The 22,081-nt window shown below is 37.2% G+C and overlaps 1 protein-coding gene across 1 annotated transcript in view; it reads left to right on the forward strand.

Moving 5' to 3' along the window:
- The window catches only part of RSRC1 (arginine and serine rich coiled-coil 1), a 357,359-nt gene that overhangs the window by 331,999 nt on the left and 3,279 nt on the right, over positions 1 to 22,081 (forward strand). Inside the window, exon 8 of the mRNA XM_081086755.1 lies at positions 17,479 to 17,585. Within this exon, the coding sequence (XP_080942881.1) occupies positions 17,479 to 17,585 (107 nt within the window). The remainder of the gene's footprint in view (positions 1 to 17,478; positions 17,586 to 22,081) is intronic.

Consider the following 22,081-nt stretch of genomic DNA (forward strand, 5'->3'; position numbering starts at 1 on the left):
TTTCTTATTAATTCTTCATCTAAAATATGTCTCCATCTCCTCTGGTACCCCTGATCTGGGTAGGCATCATCTCTTGCTTACAACTCCTCTAATAGCTGCTCAATTCACTGGTTACTCTTGTACTAGAGAGTGACTGTGGCCACTTTTCACTGAGTGCTCTGGGAATGCCTCCCTGAGGACCTGGCATTTAAACTAAATCTGAACACTGAGAAGGAACTTGCCATGCAAAGAACATTCTAGGTAGAGAGTACAGCTTCTACAAAGAACCTAAGAGCAAGCACTTTTAGAATGCTTGAGAACCATAAAGAAGGCCAGTGTGACTAGGGCAGTGATGGCGAACCTATGACGCGCGTGTCAGAGGTGACACGCGAACTCATTTTTTTGGTTGATTTTTCTTTCTTAAATGGCATTTAATATATAAAATAAATATCAAAAATATAAATCTTTGTTTTACTATGGTTGCAAATATCAAAACATTTCTATATGTGACACGGCACCAGAGTTAAGTTAGGGTTTTTCAAAGTGCTGACACGCCGAGCTCAAAAGGTTCACCATCACAGGGCAAAGTTTAGAGATTTGGAGCCAGATGATGTAGGGTTTTGTAAATAAGAGTATGGGGTTTGAATTGTATTCTAAATGTGATAGGAAGCAAGTGAAAAGTGATAGTTTAAATTTAGGGGATAAGAGAAAAAATCAGGGTCTAGAGCAGGGGTGGGCAAACTTTTTGACTCGAGGGCCACAATGGGTTCTTAAACTGGACCGGAGGGCCGGAACAAAAGCATGGATGGAGTGTTTGTGTGAACTAATATAAATTCAAAGTAAACATCATTACATAAAAGGGTACGGTCTTTTTTTTTCAATAGTTTTATTCATTTCAAACGGGCCGGATCCGGCCCGCGGGCCGTAGTTTGCCCACGATTGGTCTAGAGTTTGGTAAAGATGTCAAAGACTAGTCCTAAAGATTTGAGGGTTATCATCCTATAGATGGTATTTATATCTATGGGTCACATAGAGAAAGATTAAAGATAGAGAAGAGGAGGAGCCCAGACTAAATGTTGGGAAAACCTAACATATAGAAGGGCCAGGATAGGAAAATGAGGGATTGTGACCAGTGAGAAGAAAGAAAATTCGGAGTGTATGGTATCATAGAAGCCAAGTGAAAAAGTTTCAAGAATGAGGAAGTATTCACTTCTATTGAATCATGGGTTGGAGAAGAAATAGAAATACAACCCTGCTCCTATAAGCTCATCATCTTGTAGTTCCAAGGCCAGTGAAAGGTTCTTTTAAGTACTCACGCACTTCTTGAGGGCAATAAACAAGTATCTGCCATATTCCCAAAAAGAGAGAATCTTCAAGGAGTTTCCCTCCCCAACAAAGGAATGCCATATTCTTTAGCAGCAATAGCCTATATTCAACCCATCACTCAACAGATACCTACTGTATTTCTTTGTGAATGCTTAGCATGATCCAAGGACTATTTTTGTTACACTGTCACACATGTTTGGTTCCCTAATGCCTGCTGGTTGGCCCACTGCTGTTTTGTAGAAGAACTTTCAAGACAGTTGATAGCCTTTTGAACCAGATCCGATTCCCGTAGAGATTACAGCTTTGCAGTATCTCAGCCTTGACAGACACAAAGAAATAAATATGTTCTCCCTGGCAATCAGTAAACTTGTCTTCTTTAGAAGAACCTTCCTTCAATCATCACTTTTGAAACAAAGACTTTTTGCAGTGAGTAATTATTGTTGGAGGTAGTGACTGGCTTTATGAATGTATTTACTAAATAAGATTTTTAGAAAGGGCAGTAGGGAGACACTGAAACTTATCTTCCGAATCAATTTTCGGACAACTTTGGTCCAATGGCTTTCTGACGTATCAGACAGTAATTGCTTCCAGGGACTTACTTTGCTCTCTAATCGCTGTCTCACTGATTCTGGATCATTGACCTCCTCTGTCCATCTGGCTGCCAGGACCAAGCCCTGAGTCAGTCTGTACAAACTCTACTTGAAATATTTAAAATTAACTATGGATTCACAGTGGTTTCATTTTCAAAGATTTATTTTTAGTACTAATGTTTTTATATGATATCAGTTTGGATTTGTTAAATGAGTTTAATTAGGCCCAGAAGTGTGTGTGTGTGTAAAATTTATATTTGTAGTCAATATAAGTGTTCATGCATTAGAATTTTATTCATATTTTTTTACATTTTTTATTCGAAGTTTGCTTATATCCAACATAACTAATATTTCCTGGTTATTTCCGTTACAAGTGCTACACATTGGCAAATACACCTTAAGAGGCTTATAAATTTCTCCACTTGTATAGATCCATTATAGATTTTTCTGCTCAGATTTTGAAATACTACAAAATGATTGCCACTAGCACTGCCATCTCCCCATTCCCAAAGATCACAGTTCTTTAAAACACCAATCACATATTGGTAATTGATGCGGATCCATAAGAATTAAAATGTGTGAAGAATAGATTGCTCAGAAAGGATGTTCCTGTGGGTAGAGATGATGCCCTAGAGCCACTGCCCTCCCACACTGGGCTGTCACTGGCAGATCTGCTTAGATTCAGAACTGTTGTAACTGTTCTGTCACCATCACACTTCCCTTTTTTTGTCCTGCCCCTTCTGCTCACATCTTCAGAACCCCTTGCCCTACCCTATTTCCAGGGTTTACTTCCCACACAATCCTGATATTTCTGTCATTAGTTCCGTATCTCCTGGGTTTTTTTATTTCTCTAAATGTATCAGTCCTACAGGGCCCTGTTCTCTTCTTTGGAACAATAAGCTCATCGCTGCTAAATGCTTCCTCCATCCTAAGATGATATTTGCACTTTGGTAGATCCCATATCTTAACTAAGAAGTTAGAAATTTAATGGGAAGGCTTGCTAATGATAGTGTAGTTAGTTATGAAGCTAAATTTTAAGAATAATAATCTTCAGTCACTTTATCTGTAATAGAGCTAGATTGCCTATTATTTTGCAACTTCTTGACTTAAAGCATTGTGTCATGAAAAAAAAAAAGCACTCTAAGAAGGAAATGAATGGTTAATATTACTTTGTTCTAAAGCTGATTTCTGTCAAAGTCACAGAGGAATGGGCTAAATTATGTATCTCATTTCCTATCTGTTAATTCCTTTATTTCTTTGTTTATATTCTGCTCCTCATCATAGCTGAATAGCTCTACTTATGTCTCAGTTTAATATGGTAAATGTAAGAATTGAGTATGATTTGTTTTATTGATATCATAATGTAATGGAAACAGGCTAGAACATTTGGAAATGTTCTCCATTTTTATAAGAGGTATGATCATTAATGATGTGAGATTTCCAACTTAAATGTTTGCTACTCTCTTTTAAAGTAGAATTTAAAATATCAAATTATTGGGCTATCTCACCGTAATATTTTAATTGAAAAAACTGTAGTTATGCATTATAATTCATAGCTATGACTACCATATTATTTTCATAACATTATAGAGGATATTTCAGGTCTATGCAAAGTTAACAGCAATAAATTAAACCAAATAATAATCGTATCAATTTCTCGATGCAGTTTGACCAACTATTTCAACATACAGAAACACACAGAGCCTCGCACTACTTTAATAACATAGATACTGTGGCTTTTAGGGCTTTTCTTGATTCTCTCTAGAATCAATACACACACACACACACACACACACACACACACTCATTCTTGATTCTTTACAATCTCTGAAAAATTGCTTCTTCTATTAGTCTGTCATTCTTTATTCCCCTTTTTGGTTTTCCTTTTATCAGTTACACCTGTAGTTTATATTTTATAAACTACATTCATTGACAAAAACAAAACAAAATCTTGCCATCAACATTTTTTAGTCATTTAAAATATTATTTCATAATAATGAAGTAGCATGAATGTGGCTCAGTTTTTTATTTAAAACCAGAAGAAATAAAATTTAAAATAGCAGCATTTGTTTGTGATAAATAACATTTTTACAACTTGATCAGTCCCAGAAACTATTTTTAAAGTTGATTTAAGTAATTGGCAATGTATTCTTTTCTTATTTTAAGTGTTGTGCCTAACAAACTAATATTTGGAGAGTATCTAATTTTAGTAATCCTTTGTATTTCAACCTATCCCTGAAACTGAATGTTATTATGTATTATACTTTGCATTGTAATGCTAAAATTCAATGTACATTGTTAGGAGCAAAGTTTCTACTAAAAAAAATGCAAATAACATAGAATAATCAATGCGGTTTTTTAAAAGAACAAAGTCAGATGATTTACACTCTCTGATTTAAAGACTTACCATAAACTACAGTAATCAAGACTGTGGATGACTATAAGGATAGTATATAGGTAAATGGAACAGACTAGAACAGCCGTGGGCAAACTACGGCCCACGGGCCGGATCCGGCCCGTTTGAAATGAATAAAACTAAAAAAAAAAAAAAGACCGTACCCTTTTATGTAATGATGTTTACTTTGAATTTATAGTAGTTCACACAAACACTCCATCCATGCTTTTGTTCCGGCCCTCCGGTCCAGTTTAAGAACCCATTGTGGCCCTCGAGTCAAAAAGTTTGCCCACCCCTGGACTAGAAAGACCAGAAATCAACCCTCATATATATGACCAATTAATTTTCAGCAAAAACTACCAAAGCAGTTCAATGAGAAGAAGAAACCATTTTCAATAAATGGTGATGAAAACACTGGGAAGCCTTAAGGGGGAAAATGAACATTAATACTATACATAGGAATTAGCTTGATATGTATTATAGACCTAAATATAAAGACTAAAACTATATCTCCTGGAAGAAAATATAGGAGAAAATCTTTGCAGCCTTGAGGTAGGCAAATATTCCTTTGATAGACACAGAAAGCACAAATCATTTTTTTAAATGATAAGTTGGACTTTTTTAATTTAAAAAGATTTTGCTGTTTGTTAGACACCATTAAAAACAAAAAGGCAAGTAACAAAATGGGAGAAAATATTGGCAATACATATTACCAAAGGATGTATATTCATTATATGCAAAAAATTCAATAATAAAACAACCTAATTAAATAATGAACAAAATATTTGAACACATTTTTAAAAAGAAGTGAATGGTCAATAGTACATTAACCAATGCTCAGTATCTCTAGTTTTCAGGGAAATGCAAACCTACCATATAACCAGCCATTTCAGTATTACATGTTTACCCAAAAGAAGTGAAAACATATATACACACAAAAACTTCTACATCAGTATTACAGCAACTTTATTCTCAAAAGCCAGAAACTAGAAACAACCCAAATGTCCATCAACATGTGAATGAATAAACAGATTATGGATATCCTCCTATATAATAAAAGGCGAACATGTAAATTGTCCCCTCAAGAGTTCGACTGCTCGCTATGATGTGCACTGACCACTAGGGGGCAGTGCAGAACAAAGGAAGGCCCCGGCCAGCAACTGGCAGCCAGGAGAAGGAAGGCCCTGGCCAGCAGACAAAAGGCCCTGATCGGTCCTGGTCGTCGGCCAGGCCTAGTGACCCTACCAGTGCACGAATTTTATGCACTGGACCTCTAGTTCATATAATAAAATTCTACCAGTAATAGAAAGAACAAACAATAGATGTTCCTAACAATGTGGAGCTATCACAAAAATATGCTGAGTGAAAGACATCAGATGAGAAAGAGTATGCCATTTATATGAAATTCCAGAAAATGCAGACTAATACACACTGGCAGAAAGCAGATCTGTAATTGTCTGGGATCAGGGTATAGAGATAGAGATTGACCACAGAGAGGCACAAATAAATTTTTGGTGTAATAGAAATATTCTATATTTGGGTCATGGCCTTAGTGACATGCTGTATACATATGTCAAAATTTATTAAATTCGATCCTTTGAGTGAGTGTTGTTATTATACATAAACTATAGACCCGCGCGCATGAGTGGGGTCCCTCTGGGTGTTCTGCAGGGATCCAGCTGAAAACCGCAGTCCAACACCACCTGCAGCTCCTACCTGCCGTTCCCGCTCATCCCAGCCCCAATGTGCCTGCTGCAATTGATTGGGAGAAGCTTGGGCTGCCACAGCAGCACTCGCCAACCATAAGCCCTGCATCTGGCACCCTACCAAGGGGCATGGCCTGCAGGATTGGCCTTAAGCCAGCTCTCTGACATCCCCCGAGGGGTCCAGAAAGCGAGAGGGTGCAGGCCAGGCCAAGGGACCCCACCAGTGCATGATTGGGCCGGGGAGGGATTGAAGGAGGGCTCCAGAGCGTATCTGGCCCTTCTCGCTCAGTCCCGATGGGCTGGACCCCAGCAGCAAGCTAACCTAACATGTCAGAGCATTTGCCCCCTGGTGGTCAGTGCACATCATATCAGCTGGTTGACCAGTTGACTGTCTACCCCCTGGTGGTCAGTGCATGTCATAGCGAGCGGTTGAGCCGCCTTAGCATATCATTAGCATATTACACTTTGATTGGTTGTTTAATTGTTCTGCTGTTTGGTCTATTTGCATATTACCTTTTTATTATATAGGACTAGAGGCCTGGTGCGTGAAATTCGTGCATGGGGATGGGGGGGTTGTACCTCAGCCCAGCCTGCACCCTCTCCAATCTGGGACCCCTCTAGGGATGTCCAACTGCCCATCGGGCCTAAACGGGCAGTCAGACATCCCTCTCACAATCCAGGACTGCTGGCTCCCAACCGCTCGCCTGCCTGCCAGCCTGATCACCACCTAACCACTTCCTTGCCAGCCTGATTGACGCCTTACTGTTCCGCTGCTGGCCCAGCCAATTTCCCTCCCCTGCCGGCCTGGTCACACCCAACGGCCCTCCCCTGTCGGCCTGGTCACACCCAACAGTCCTCCCTTGCAGGCCTGGTCCCCCCCAACTGACCTCTCCTGCAGGCGCAGTCACCCCCAACTGCCCTCTCCTGCAGGCTCAGTCGCTGCCAACTGCCTTCCCCTGCAGGCCATCTTTTGGTGGCCTGGGGGTGGCCATCTTTGACCACAGGGGGGTGGCCATCTTGTGTGTTGGACTGATGGTCAATTTGCATAGTGGTTGTGACTAATTAGCATCTCCGGTCATGACTGTGAGGGTGTCATGACCAATTTGCATATTACCCTTTTATTAATATATTAGTATAGATAGTACCCCAATACTATCTAATTTACTAGCTAATTTAAAAAATTAGCTAATTTTTTAAATTACAATTTGAAATATATAATGGTTTCTTCAAACCTTATACTCTGCTTTTAAGAATGAGAAATTAGTATCTTCTGTCATCCGCTACCATTCTCCCTGGCCCGCTCTGTTTTAAAGATCAAAATTGTATGAATTTGATAAGCATTTAAAATAAGTATAAGCAATCATAACTATTCATCATACAGGCTATCAGAGATTCGAAGGCTAAGGAGCCACCTGGTGCAATGGGAAGCATACAAAGATTTGGTTTGATATCCAAACTCAGCCTCTCATAATATCTCTTAAATTATCAGAATATCAAATATTTGATTTGAAGAATGGGGGTATCGTTTATTACCAAAAATCATCTCTGTTTCAGAATCTAGTGAAATAACAGGTGCAAAAGCACTTTGTAAGCACAACAAATCCCTATTCTTACCAGCTTATAACTGCCTGCAAGTAAAACTTCTAAATAAAAGTTAGCTCCATTTTGCCCATGGACTCTGTGAGAACAAAAAGCAAGTAATTTTCCACCAGAAATCGCTAGCACCTAGCCTAGCACCTGGCATAAAAAGGCACTAAATATATGTTGGATGAATTAACTTCAGTTTCAGTTTCTGAACCCCAACATTTTCATCAATATGATCAGGGAAATATGTGAAGCCATGGACTGCCTTTTTTAAGCTCCTGAGCCCAAACACAAAATGCTTATAAGAAGAGGTATTAGAACTCACAACTTTATACCAACAACTTAAATATTCAATACATGTGTGGAGGTGCCTATTTTGCTTCTGACATAATGAAGGAATGATCACAAAATACTTGAGTTTAGGCTGTCTACTTATCCTGACATTACAAGCCCCTTGGTTCAGAGAATCAAGTCCCTGTAGAATTAAGCCTCACTGCTTCTAACCTATGTATAACTTCCTATTAAAGATGAAATCTAATAACTAGCCATGAAAGGAAACATAAGATAAGGCAAGCCAATCATCACCTTTTTTATATCTTAATAAGTTAATGGTTCAAAACCTTATTTGGGGGGACACAACTCCTGAATATACTCTCTACTCCCTACCCCTATCCTATAGAGTTAGGGGTAGGCAACAGCTGTGTATCTCCAAAGGTGACTGGCTGGCACCAACACCAGTGCTACTGACATCTCCCCATTCAGTTTTATTTCATTAATCTTAAGGCCATATATGCAACCTTTCTCTTGCTAGGAGGAGGCCAGCACATAACCTGCAAACACATGCCTAGGCATTACTGGGATAATACAAGAAGAGAGTTGTAGATTTTTATCTCCTCTGCACCCAGGAATGAGCATAACCAATGCTTTTGGGAGACTATGGAGAATCCATCTTATCTACCTTCCCTGGGATGGAGGACTGAGTGGATGTTGCCTCTTGGTTCAGTATTTTTGTTTCTGGAATTCTGTCTTTGCATTCTATTATTATCCTCTAATAAACTGATGCATCCACTTTGCAAAATATAAGAATATGAAGTTATTATATGTGCTTAAAACATGTTTTTGGATAAATGGTTCTTTTTATTTTCCAGTACTCTTCATTTTCATATCATTAATTTTCAGGTTTCAACAGTTATTTTTTAAAGTAAGGATTTAAACATAAAACAGTAACCCTAGGTAAAGAACTAAGGAATTTTGATATTTCATAATCATTCTTTCTATTTTTAGTAATTGTTTGACCCTACAAATGTTTATAGTAGCCAGCCACTGTTTCTATTTTCTCTCCCTTCTTTGTTATAAAAATTATAACTTTAATATAATAATGCATTACATTTTAATGATAAGAAACCATAATGAAGTCTTTATATTTGAACATAAATTACAATATGAATTTGTGAGATCCTATATTTATAATAGCATTTATATTTTGTGATATATGTGATATGTCTATATGTGTATATATATGTTGTACATACATTTGACTACATTTACATGTTCAGAGATTTATATAAAGGCATTAAAATAACAAACAGGCATAGTCATTCATGGGTGTTCGTTATATATAAAGGTTATTGGTGATGCAAAGATATAAAAGATAGAAGAACCTAGTAATTGCCTTTAAGATCAGAGCACAAAGCATTAGTTTGGATTTTACAAGGCCAGCCAGCAACAAAAGAGCAGTAATTTATGAGCTCAGCGTAAAAGAATAGCATAATTGCATTAAAAATTAATGCTAATGAACACTAAAATGGGGAAGGTGGTTATGATGAAAGTTTGTATTCATCTTCTCTGGTTTGAATGATGGCTAGTGGCTTGATTAATGGCTTAATTTCTATCAATTAGCGGGGAAAAATCTCCTGCGAGACAAGGGTAAATTGAGCATTGAATTACATATCTTGCTTTTGTGTGCTAAGAAAAAGGAGCTGCGTATCTCTGATATTAGCCACAGTGACAAATGTGGTGTGCCCTGCGATGTCTGTGTTAGCTCTCCTGACAGGCGAGCTGTGTGTGGTTATGGGGTGTTTGGAGATGGCTGGCAGACAGCATTCACTGCAAGTTCCTTACAAACATACAGTGCTTCCATCTACAGAATTTTAATTAGAGTCAATAAGAATTCTAGAATTAAAATGGACAGCAAATGGCAACTTCAGAGTTTGTATTCTGCCCTATTAATCTTGTATACCTCAAATTATATTTCTTCTCTCCTATTAAAATGAGAAAACTTCCAGTAGCTTTAGCTTTGTTGGAATGATTATTTCTTATCACTCCATGGAAGTGGATTTGACCACCCATGTTTATCACATTTGAAACAAGCATAAGGCAGTAGTCTCTGTTGTTGGACTACATAGTGATTATTGGCTTAGCCAAATTCTCAAAAACTATTCTAGATTTTTGTAACACCAATGTTATGTAATAGATACAGAACAACTCTAAAGTGGTCATTTACTCAGGTTGATTTCATGCTTAAGTGAAAGAATGCTAGGTTTCCTAAAAATTTTATTTTTCTTATTTATTAATAAAGGTTTTTGGAATGTGACGTAGTTTTTTTAAAACTTTTTCAAATGTGAAAGATTCTGAAAATATACATCTGTAATCTAGCTCAAGATAATACCAGAAGACCAAGATAATTTATATGGCATCTCCTCTACAAATAAAACTACATTGCATTTTACTGAATGAATAGCATTAAAATGTAGAATAAGAACAATACCAAGAACAGTTATTATTTCTTGTAAATGGATGGGAAGGAAGAAAAAAATAAGTTGTTGTTTAGCAGGTGTGGGTCAAGAATTTATTTCAACAGGAAATAATGACTGGATCACAATTCAGAGATTGGATCTCATTTATATGGCTAACTAATCAAGTGACCTTGGCTAAAGTTACTTAGCCTCAGTTTCTCATCTGTACAATGGGATTGAAAATTGTTCTCTCGCCCTAACCGGTTTGGCTCAGTGGATAGAGCGTCAGTCTGCAGACTCAAGGGTCCCAGGTTCGATTACGGCCAAGGGCATGTACCTTGGTTGCAGGCACATCCCCAGTGGGGGGTGTGCAGGAGTTAGCTGATCAATGTTTTTCTCTCATCGATGTTTCTAACTCTCTACCTTCTCCCTCCTCTCTGTAAAAAATCTATAAAATATATTTTTAAAAAATTGTTCTCTCTCATGGTAGTTAAATGAGGTAGTTCATGTGAAGTGCTTAGCTCGGCAGACTGCCATAAATGTAAACTTTTGTTACTTCTGCTACCAGAATAGCTCATCTGGCTTTTTTAACAGCCATTTAAATGAAAAATTAGCCTCTATGACCTTACTTACTAGAAAGGCACTCCAAATACTGATGATCAAAACAAAGTGCCTGTCAACCTACGGACAGTAAACTAAAACATGTTTATTTTATAACACGATGTCTACCACACAACTACCATTTTGGGCAGTTCGTGTTACTAGACATCCTTTAAGAAGTGACAGGACCTCCCATCTCTTGAATCACTGGAGCCCAGGAGGCCAGGCATCAGCAGAGCACTGCTTCCCCACTCACCCTGTAGCATTCAGTGAGTCAGGGTGGACTCCATGTCCTGGTGGGTGATGACATCCACCTGGGCCTTTTGTGCCTCCTCAAAGATATGCACAGGCCTGGCCCCTCTTCCGATCATTCCCACAAGGCTGCCACACCACAGGTGATGCTGCAAGAAGTATGAGCTAAAGCTGGTTACTACCAGCTGAAAAAAGGTTGCCATCTTCAAACCATATGGTCAGCAATTGAGTTTCTATGCAAACTTTTCAGCCAACTTCCATGTCTGTGGTACAGTCACTAAATTAGCTCCCTCAGCCCTGTACTGAGCACAGGTGTCCTCTCCCTGGTTTTCACAACTTGCTCCTTCTCTCTGCTACAGTATCATCTTGTCAGAGAGTTATTCCCTGGTGACCAATCTGAAATAGTGCCCTGCCTCCTTTCTAGCCCTCTACCCTGCTCTATTTTCCTTGATATTATATTGTGTATTTACATGTTTATTATTTGTCTCCCTGATTAAAACATAAGCTCATAAGAGAAGGAATTCTTGTTTCTAAACCCTAACATATCTGACAATGCCTGGTACATTAAATGGGCTCAAATATTTGAAAGAAGAGAGGGAGGGAGGGAGAGAGGGAGGGAAGGGAGAAGGGAAGGAGGGAGGGAGGAAGGGAGGAAGGGAGGGAGGGAGGGCGGGAACCTCTGGACTATCCTGTGATGTTTAGCTATTATCCCCATGCCACACTGGAGAAAACAGAGACCAGCACAGCTTGAATCACTTGCCCAAGGTCACACAGCTAGTAAGTAGCAGAGACAGGGTTTAACCCAGATAGTGTAAACCTATAGCTGTTAAAACTAACCAGTTAATGAAATTTAATTTTGTTCAGTTATAGTTTATAGTCAATATTATTTGGTATTAGTTTCAGGTGTGCAGCAATGTGGTTAGACAATTAGATACTTTACAGTGTTCCCCTGATATTCCCAGGATCCAGCTAGCACCATACATAGCTATTACACTATTATTGACTATATTTGCTATGCAAAAACATTTAATTTTATAAGTTACAGAAACTTCTGATATTTGACAACCACCATTAAGTTTTTTTAATGGTTACTTTAATTCCTCTAATTTTTACTTTTTCAACAAATGTGTATTGACAGCTTACTAAATAGTAAACACAAAAAGGTATGTCTCCTATAGTTGGAGAAATTAAGCTTTCACTCATGAAGAGATTACTATCAGTGCAAGGCAACATATGGGGAAAGCCAAACGAGTTATGGAAGAGACCCCTTTTCTCACAGGTGGCAAGGGAAAGCATCACCAAAAGGATGGCCTAAAATGACAGGAAGGATTCAGAAAAGTTGAGAGCATTCTAGGTGAGAGGAGCTAAATGAGGTTCAGTGTGATTTTATTTTTAATAAAGCCTCTCCTGGTACCCAATTCACTTGCACTTGTTGAAATGTCTATCAGAAATTCTTCACTGGTACGTCCACATTAAAGTCACTCCTGTGACCAAATCTGATATGCAAAACAGTTTAATGTAAGATGCGTCTGTCTGGGAGTCTGTCCAAGGGGGGCTGCTGTTAGAGACACTTCAGGAGCCTCATCAACATATGGAACTTGGTTCTGTGTCATAAGCTTCCAGAAAACTAACAAAGAAGCCACATTCTACTGAAGAAGTTTTCTCACCTTTCAAATTATTTGTGGACATCAGTTCTGAAAATTTATGCCTAGGGATATGGGATTTATGAACACAACCTTAAAATGTTAGGGTTGGATGAATTTCTGACATGTACTTTGTATGCTTTGTTTTAAAAGACAAAGCAGTGACTGTCTTCTGTTAAAATTTGTGCTCATAGGAAATTATTTTAATAACTAAAATTTCAAGTAAGTTTTATGGGATATTTTATTTGTTTATGGATTTTGTTGAATAGCTTTATTTATTCATTCATTCATTCATTCATTCATTGAATAGCCAATTTGATACTGTTTGCTTTTTTCATTCTTGAAAATGCCTCACATTTCAGTACTTGCATGTTTTGTGTTCAGTATGTATATTTTTCTCTAAAAAGGAATTTCAAGGGTATTTGCATTCTTGATGAAAATTTAAGTCAGTTTAAACTGAAGAAATCCTTTTGTATTATTTATGGATTTGTAGCAGTGCTATTAGTATATAAATTTTTTTTCCTGGAAGAGAAGAGTAAAGTAGCATAAGTAACTCAATAACTATGAGGCCAACCAACCCAAACTCTTTGTAACATAAAATGCATTTTAACTTTGGATAAATTCATAAAATATTTATATTCAGAAGGAGTCAGTTGAAGATGAGATTTTCATGTGTGAGATACCTTCCATGAAACTCCCATTCTTTTATTCCATGATTACGTCTTGGGTAATAGCGCCATCTGCTGTGTTCAGCGTAGCACTGCTGCCAGTTTAGAGATCTGTTTATGTTTATTGTCTATAAATGGCATGCAGATTAAAATTTTGTCTTTTCAAATAAAAGGTTTATATTGGACTTTGTCATCTTGATTTACTAATTTTAAATGTGTACACTTTTTGATAACATTTTAAAAGAAAATTCTGTAAATGTTGTAACATGTAAAATTGTCAAATATATAACAAAGTAGCAGATGAGCCTAATTTTTATAATATAACATCAGTGGTAACTAATAAGCTTTTTTATTTTAATTTTTCATCACAAAAGAAACAAAATGATTTTCCATGCAGTGAGTTAGTATTGATTGTTGTAGTCTATAGTGACTTAGCTTTATGAATCCATTATTTGTTATTTTAATACTGTGAAGTATGTCTCCCTTCTACTGACATCTTACAGACAGCCTATGAAAGTCATTATATTTACCAATGGTATGTTTATCAAAAAGCATCAAGTGCTAGATGTTTCCTCCATATTTACCACGTTAATATTTTTTAATCCTATAATTTTAATTCTCCCAGTAACTTTGTCACTTATGTTTACCTCATGGTTGATGAATGCAAGATACTTTGTATGCTAGGCATTCATGCCAAGTATATAAACAATAACTAGTTTTCACTCACGTTTTTCTCAGTCTTACAATTGGCACGGGATTTTAAAATGACAAATTGGCATATATAGCTTAGCCTCAATTTGAAATAATTTAGTATATATTATCAATGTGCTTTATTCTGCTGCCAAAAATGACAGGGTTATACTCAAGGCATACATTTGTGGACATTGATATTAGAATTTTGAGTGTGAAACAATGTAAACATTTTTATGCCTGTTGTTTTTAGACAGCATGGAGCTGAGCTATTATGAGACTGAAAATGTAAATCTCCCATGAATCTTACAATCTTTAAATATCACTTTTACTCTTTAATTTAAGTATCATACTCTTTAGTTTAAATACCACCCGTAAAATGGTTCCCACATGGAAAGGCAAAAGCTTTGCTGGTTTATTTTCAGATTGTAAGTCAGGCAAACTGGCTTTCCCCTATCTGCTTGTCACTGTTAGTCCTGGATGATCACTGAAAAACCCAGAGATCATGTTCTGTTTTTCTCTAATCTTTCCCCTTCCTTTCTTTATAATTTCTCCAGTGCTATTTTGTTAAACATACTTGCTGGTTATATGTCCATATTTAAATCTATGAACACTATAAGCTTTATACAGCAAGTACTGTTGGTGAGCTCACCTCTGACATTTAATACTAATGATGTGCTTTGTAAATCCGAATGAGAGAATATGTTAAGGAAAATTCCAAGGGGTCAAACAGTTGATACATATGAGACATCCTGAAGTCAGAAATTTTTGACTTCGCTTGGGAATTAGTGATTTTGAAATAATAGAGAGATAATGAAGACCTATACAGACAAATTGTTTTCATATTGGCAAATTAAAGTTGGATCATGTGGAATGGTACACATGATAATTTTTCTCTGCTATATTAACACTAATAAACATGCTATCCACTGGTATGGGATGTGTTAATATTAATAAATTCGCTGAGCAAAGAATCTCTCATTTCACATGCTCAATTAGTACATTGCATAATTAAAATCCACAGGAGCTTTTATTCTAAAGCATGTGGAGCTATTAGCTCTTCCATGATACTTCAACAGTGCTTGCTTTTATGTGGGAAAATATATTCTTCCAAAGATGGGAGTGTTGGCTCTGGCTTTCGCTGCAAAACAAAAGCTGAATGTTATTTTCACTTTTGCCTTTTCCATAAAAGTGAAATCCTCTTCAGATTTTTCAGTTAACAAAAGCATGTACTAATGTAGATCTTTTGTAAAAGTGGAGTGGAGTGATGGGAACTTTAAGCAGAGGGAATACTTGTATTTCCTCTCCCACCCACTGACAAGGCTGAGAAGCATGGCAATCCAGTCGCAGTGAGCACCCCTGCTGCCCAGGCTATTCTCTCTCGATACCATTCCTCACTAAAAGGAGCCCAGGCTCTTTGGAGATACAGCTAATTTCAAGTCCTGGATGGAAACTATTAAATGAGCCTGGAACATCTTTTCAAACCTTAACTACTAGAGATCATATTGAAAGGATGCAGAAACCAACCTGAAGAAGTAGACTAATTTAAAAATGAAAACAGCCGAAACTGGTTTGGCTCAGTGGATAGAGCGTCGGCCTGCGGACTGAAAGGTCCCGGGTTCGATTCCGGTCAAGGGCATGTACCTGGTTTGCGGGCATATCCCCAGTGGGAGATGTGCAGAAGGCAGCTAATCGATGTTTCTAACTCTCTATCTCTCTCCCTTCCTCTCTGTAAAAAATCAATAAAATATATTTAAGAATAAAAAAATAAATAAAAATGAAAACAACTGCCATGGACTAAAATACCTTAAAAATACAAATGTTAACTCATATTGGTCATCTTTGTATCAAAGTTAATAGAGGGAAATAATTGAAAATACATTATGCCTTTTCCTGTTTAGACTATATTTTACAATCACCAAATCGTCAATGAGGCAAGTTCTTCATTATAGAGGAATTAGAGCTAATAAATGCAGGAAGAATAATAGAATTAGAAATCACCAGTTTCAACCTCTAGTGCAATGATAGATCTAAGCAACAAACATTGATATCTGCTAAAACCTTTCAATGAAAGGTCATAAAGAACTTCATAACAGAAGGGTCAGGCTGACAACACCTTGGACCCACTGCTCAATCTTAGCCTCACTGAAAGTGGGAGAAGCGCATCCTGATATGATGTGATAGGATTGCACAGCACCACCTTTGATGTATTCTTGGTCAGAAGAAATTGAAACTGAATCTAGATCTAACTACTGGTTTACACAAACTACAAAGGGTAAAGGAACATGTAAAATGGCACCATGAGAATAAAAATTAGCCAGACCCAGAATGTGGAAATTGTTAAAGGATAAATGATCTGGTTTCTTCCATAAATAAATGGCAATGAAAGGAAAGACAGTGGACAGGACGTGATTAAAAGAGATTTAAGATACTTATTGACCAAGTGTAATGTGTAGACCTTGTTGGGATCCTGTTCCAAACAAGCCAACTATAAAAAGACATGTTTTTGGACATTTGTGAAAATTAAACATGGACTGTATAAGATGATATTAAGAGAATTATCTATAATAATAAAAGCGTAATATGCAAATCGATAAAACAGCAGAACGGCCATCCAAATTCAGACTAAGCCGGGGCTGCGAAGGCCTACTCTTACACAGATTTCGTGTATAGGGCCTCTAGTTGGTAATATTGTTGGATATGAAGATGGTATTGTTATGGTGCTGTTTTTAATTTTTTTTCTTAGGCCCTATCTGAGATGCCTACTGAAATATTTAGTGGTAACATGGTATGATATCCAGGATTTACTTTATTCCTGGTCTACCAGAACACACATACACACTGAAGTGTGATGGATAGATTAATTAAGAATAATAGAAAGTTAATGATTATAGAAGCTGGATGGTGAGTACAGGTGGATTTATTGTGTTCTTATTTTAGTTTTATGTGTATTTTCAAAATAATGAGGGTATTTTTTTTTCACTTGTTTTTTAAAAGTTCTCCCACCAGATTAGCCCAGATTGGCTTAGATCATTAACAGCAGTGCCTTCTCAGCAATATTTTACGTTTTAGGTGAAAGTCTTAGTATGTAGGGACATTATACTTGCAGATCATAGGGGAAGAAAGGTTTCTTGCTGTAGCCTAACTATTACTATAGCTTTTCATCCAGTTAAATTTTTCTTTTCATCCAGTTAAATTTTGTGAGTTAAAATTACTTCATAGAAATAAAGAACTCCGCTTAGGTGTAGTGTCATTAACAAGTTTATATGCCAAAAAATACACTGACAATCTCCCCCCCCCTTTTTTTTAGACCAAACCACCCTGGTAGAACAAGTAAAAAGAGTAAAAGAAATTGAAGCCATTGAAAGTGATTCTTTTGTTCAGCAGACATTCAGATCAAGTAAAGAAGTCAAAAAGGTAAGTTTTCATCCAGGTATTATGAATAAACCTTTAGATTCCAACTGAAGAGATGCTTTATTAATGGATTTCACTTAAATGTAAGAGCTTCTGCTAACAGATAGATGAAGTAGGGTGAAAGAGTGTCAGCATGTTATTGAGAGAGAGAGAATGAACCAGTGAGAATCAGTTTAAGTTTAATTTGTCAAAAAATATACTGTAAAAATGTGTCTGATGCCATTTTTATTTTAAAATTCACTGAAAAGACCAAGTAAAATGTCAACACAGTTCTACAACAATAATATGCATTTCATGAACATAATACATGATTTTCCTTTCAAGCGTAAATACTGGTATCTACTTTTTGAATTCGCATTGCTAGAGAAAAGTTAGAAAAGGCCTTTAACAATGAAATTATACCCAAATAGTAACATATATCTATACTCTTGCCAGATGGGTATCTAGTAAAAGGGGCTTTGATTAGCATTTTATTTCTATTGAATATTTTGTATGTGCTTTCAGTCTTAATTAAGGCTGCTTTTGGGAATATATGCTTCTTTGGTAGGAAAAGACATTTTACTATGAAAATACATGTAATCTTTAGTAACACATCTGACAAAGACGTGATATACTTGCCAATTACTCAAAAATATTCTACATGTATACCTACGTTAATGACTGCGAGAACCAAGATGGGGCGGGGGCCTCTGCCTCCACAAGGAACCTTTTTAAATCTATGTGAAGGAAGCCCATCTTCTGTTTCAACTATTTTTAAAACAGTTTTCCCTTCACCATGATCATAAAAAGCAATAAAATCAATTCTGGAAACCCTAGAAATAGCTAGTTTTAGGTTGGATAAGTATGACAGAAAAGCAAAAATAGCCTAGAAATGTTATTAATTCAGCACTTTGAGTTGAGTCCCTTAGAAGTGTATTTAGTTAAAATATTTTACCAACATTTTTATTTCTTTCCTCCAAAAGCAGAACCAACTTGCAGACTTCTTGGGTATAGCAATTGGGAAGCAGTGGTCAAAAAGCATAAAAGGTAGAGTCAGACAGACTTGGAAACACATTCTGATTCTATTTACTATCTACATCCTTAAACTATATAACCTTATTAAACCTTGGCTTTCTTACCTTCAAATGGGGATAATACCCATGGCAGAGGTCTTTAAAAGATAAACAAGGTACTGTATGTAGAACAGTTAGCCAAGTGCCTGGCACACAGGATGACTCCAGAAATGAAAGCTGTTTACTACTCTTCTTCTCTGCTCCTGCCCCACCTCCTCCTCTTACTGAACACGGAGGGATATATTTGTCCATGGCTTCCTAAAGAGGAATTGTAGGTACAAGGATTCCCATTGTGGTTGGACCAGAGATTGTTGTAATTTTTTATGGTTTCTATACCTTAAAATTCTCCATATTTGAGGCTTGGTGACCTATTGTATTACTAGCAAAATAGTTAAAAATTACTTCAGAGCTTTATGTAGCTTTAAATGTGCTGGTTTCCTGTATAGGCATCAGCTTTGGACTAGTTTGTTTCAACACAGCAATTTGAAAACATTAAAGCACTGAGCAAATTATGAGAAACAATGCTGTATCCTAGCCCCACTTTTTAAATTTAACTTAAATGGCTGCCATTAATACCAGACATTTAACATATATAATTTATCTAATATCCCAATAACCCTTATTTATAGCTAAGGAAGCTGAAGCTCAGCAAATTTTATAACCATGGTCAAACTGCTAGTAAATGACAAGAAGCAGCATCTAAACCAAATTTGTCCAACTCCAGAGCCTCTTTTTCCTATTATCAAATGTCTAGTAATTGTGAACGCAATGAACCTTCCCTGTTGTAATATAAAGAAAGCATGCATTGAAATATAGTAAGTGGTACCAACAGGGTAATATGCTAAAAAGCCTCGGAAGATGGCATTTACCTTGGTGAATGTAAATAGGATTAGCTATACAACACTGGACTTTTATTAGTCACTGCATTTCAAAATTATCAGAAAAGCAGTGATGGGCCAACAGTGAATAAATTCACATTCGACTGCAATATAAAACAGGACCAATCTTAGTTTAGAAAGTGATATTCTTTTTTTAGTTTCTAAAATGTCTGTGTCTCCAGTTCATAGTAGGAATTCAGGATGCCCACAAAGCTGAATTATTTATTAGGAGATTACTTAGCACAGGGAGGTAAATTATCTTGAGTACTGTTTAATCCAGATCATGGGAGAGGTGATGGGGTATCCCTGATGCAAGGCAAAGACTCTCTTGAGGACTATATTACCCACAACCCAAGTTTCAACATCTCTCCTGGAAAGTTCTACACTCATTGGTATAAAGTTTATATCTAAAAAAGGCTTTTCTATACTATCCACCCTTTCAGTTGGTAGAGTCTTTAGCAGTGTTAATTCCACTAATTAAGCTAGGGAGCCGTTACCAGAAAAGTGGCTGTTACTAATGACATGCTAGACACAGTGTCGTCTGCAACACTTATCGATTGGACTAGTTTCACCCTCTGCAATCATGTTTCTCTTGTGAGTAATCTAATAGCTCCCGGTATGTCATCAACATCAGGAACAAGATGCAGCTTGTTTTCAGACTGCTTTCCATAATAATATTACCAGTTATTCATCCCTTAAATTGTTATATCTGGCAGATATCCGCCTCTGTTTAAAAAGAGGGTAATTTGTTCTTTAACTTGAAGTACAATTTGAAAACAATTTTTTCCAAACTGAACCACTAGGTGGCAGTACTGTTCAAAGACGGATGTTTGATAGTGGCCATGTTGAGGGTTTTTAAATCATCAAATTTTATTTTCTTCACTTAAATAAAGAAGCAATTAATGATGGTTTTCACACCTTTTTAATTATGTATTATTATATAATAACTTCCATGTTCTCATTCAAACCTCTGAGAACTTCACTTATGTTTGCATAACAACTTATCAAAGAAATATGTACAGTGAAGGTAAAAAATAGAATTAGGTTACTTAGTTTTTATAATAAAATATTATCTCTGCCATACTTTTGGCAATTAGAATAACAGCACGCCACAATTTTTCAAGGCAGTTGCACACAGACAGCTAGTCTCCTAACTAAGCCCTATCAAACAACGGCCGAGATATGCAGAATGGCATGCTCTTCTAGTCTCTGCACAGCAACATAGATTACCAAACAGTGATGTCCTGGACCTCACTGGATTAGGATACTCCCTTTTTTCTCCTTGCAGAATATTGGGTTTAATCTATGTCTTCAGTTTTATAAAGAGTCAGTATAATATCTTCTAAATAAGGATTGCGAGTCTTCTAGACCCAGTATGTTGGAGTCATAGAAATATTTGAGACCTGGGGGGGGAAGTATTGGCTCCAAAATATAAGAATAGAACTTCCAATTCAAATTTAACAAATATTTCTTTAAATATGTCTTATGTCGCTTGTTACAATTTGTGTTTATATATGTATTATTATGTACTAGAGGCCCGGTGCATGAAATTCGTGCACGGGGAGGGGGTTCCCTCAGCCCAACCTGCACCTTCTCCAATCTGGGAGCCCTCAGGGGATGTCCTACTGATAGCTTAGGCCTGCTCCCCGTGGTTCTCTGCTCTCTGCAGGGCCTGCCTGCTCAACGCGCGGTGACAGGCAAGCAGGGCCTGCTGTCTGCTCTCTGCGTTGCCCACTTGCCGGCTCGCCTGGTCGCCACGGTGACCCGCAAGCAGGCCCTGCTGTCTGCTCTCTGCAGGGCCCACTTGCCGGCTCGCCCCCCCCCCCCCCCCCCCCCCCCCCGCGGGACTGAAAGGTCTGGAGGACTCCTGGGGGCGGGTCCAGCTGCACCGCCTGCCTGCTGCTCCCCCAGCGGGGTGTGGCTATGGCACCGCCATTCATATTCCCTCTTTATTAGATAGGATTTTTCGTTAGTAATTTGTCAGTCCCATTAGGAAAATGTAATCTTCAGTTGGGACAGGGAACATAACTATTTTATTCTCTTTGTATACTCAGTGCATAACAGTTAGTAGTACTTAATAAATACTGGTTAAATAGATGGATTTTTAATTCTAAGATAAGTTATTCTAAGAAAGGATTAACTCATTCATGCCTATTTCATTTTTTTTTCTATATGATTTTCTCAGTGAAATCTGTTTTTCCCTTCATTTAAAGAAGTGAGTGTTCAGAAATAGACAGGTCAAAAAGAAAATGGAAATTGAAAAAACAATAGGTGTAGAACCAATAGGTATAGAAAGGGGGCAAAGAAGTTGAATTAATCTCCCAATTATCTTCATTTTTTATTTTAATTTTTAATTTCAACTTCTCATCTAATCCATTTCATATTATCCCTGAAACCTTGCTGCTAATAACTGCTTCCCTGGCTTTCTCCTTTCTTAGGGGAGGAAATATTAGAACCATCCCGAGTTAGCACCAAACTGCTGGCTCCTTCCTGGCAGGAACAATGATTTATTAGCCTTTTTGTCCCCAGCCCTTAACACAGTGCCTATATTATTCAGCAATAAAACTGA

Source organism: Myotis nattereri (assembly GCF_964212035.1).
Source record: "Myotis nattereri genome assembly, chromosome: 3".
Taxonomy (NCBI): Eukaryota; Metazoa; Chordata; class Mammalia; order Chiroptera; family Vespertilionidae; genus Myotis; species Myotis nattereri.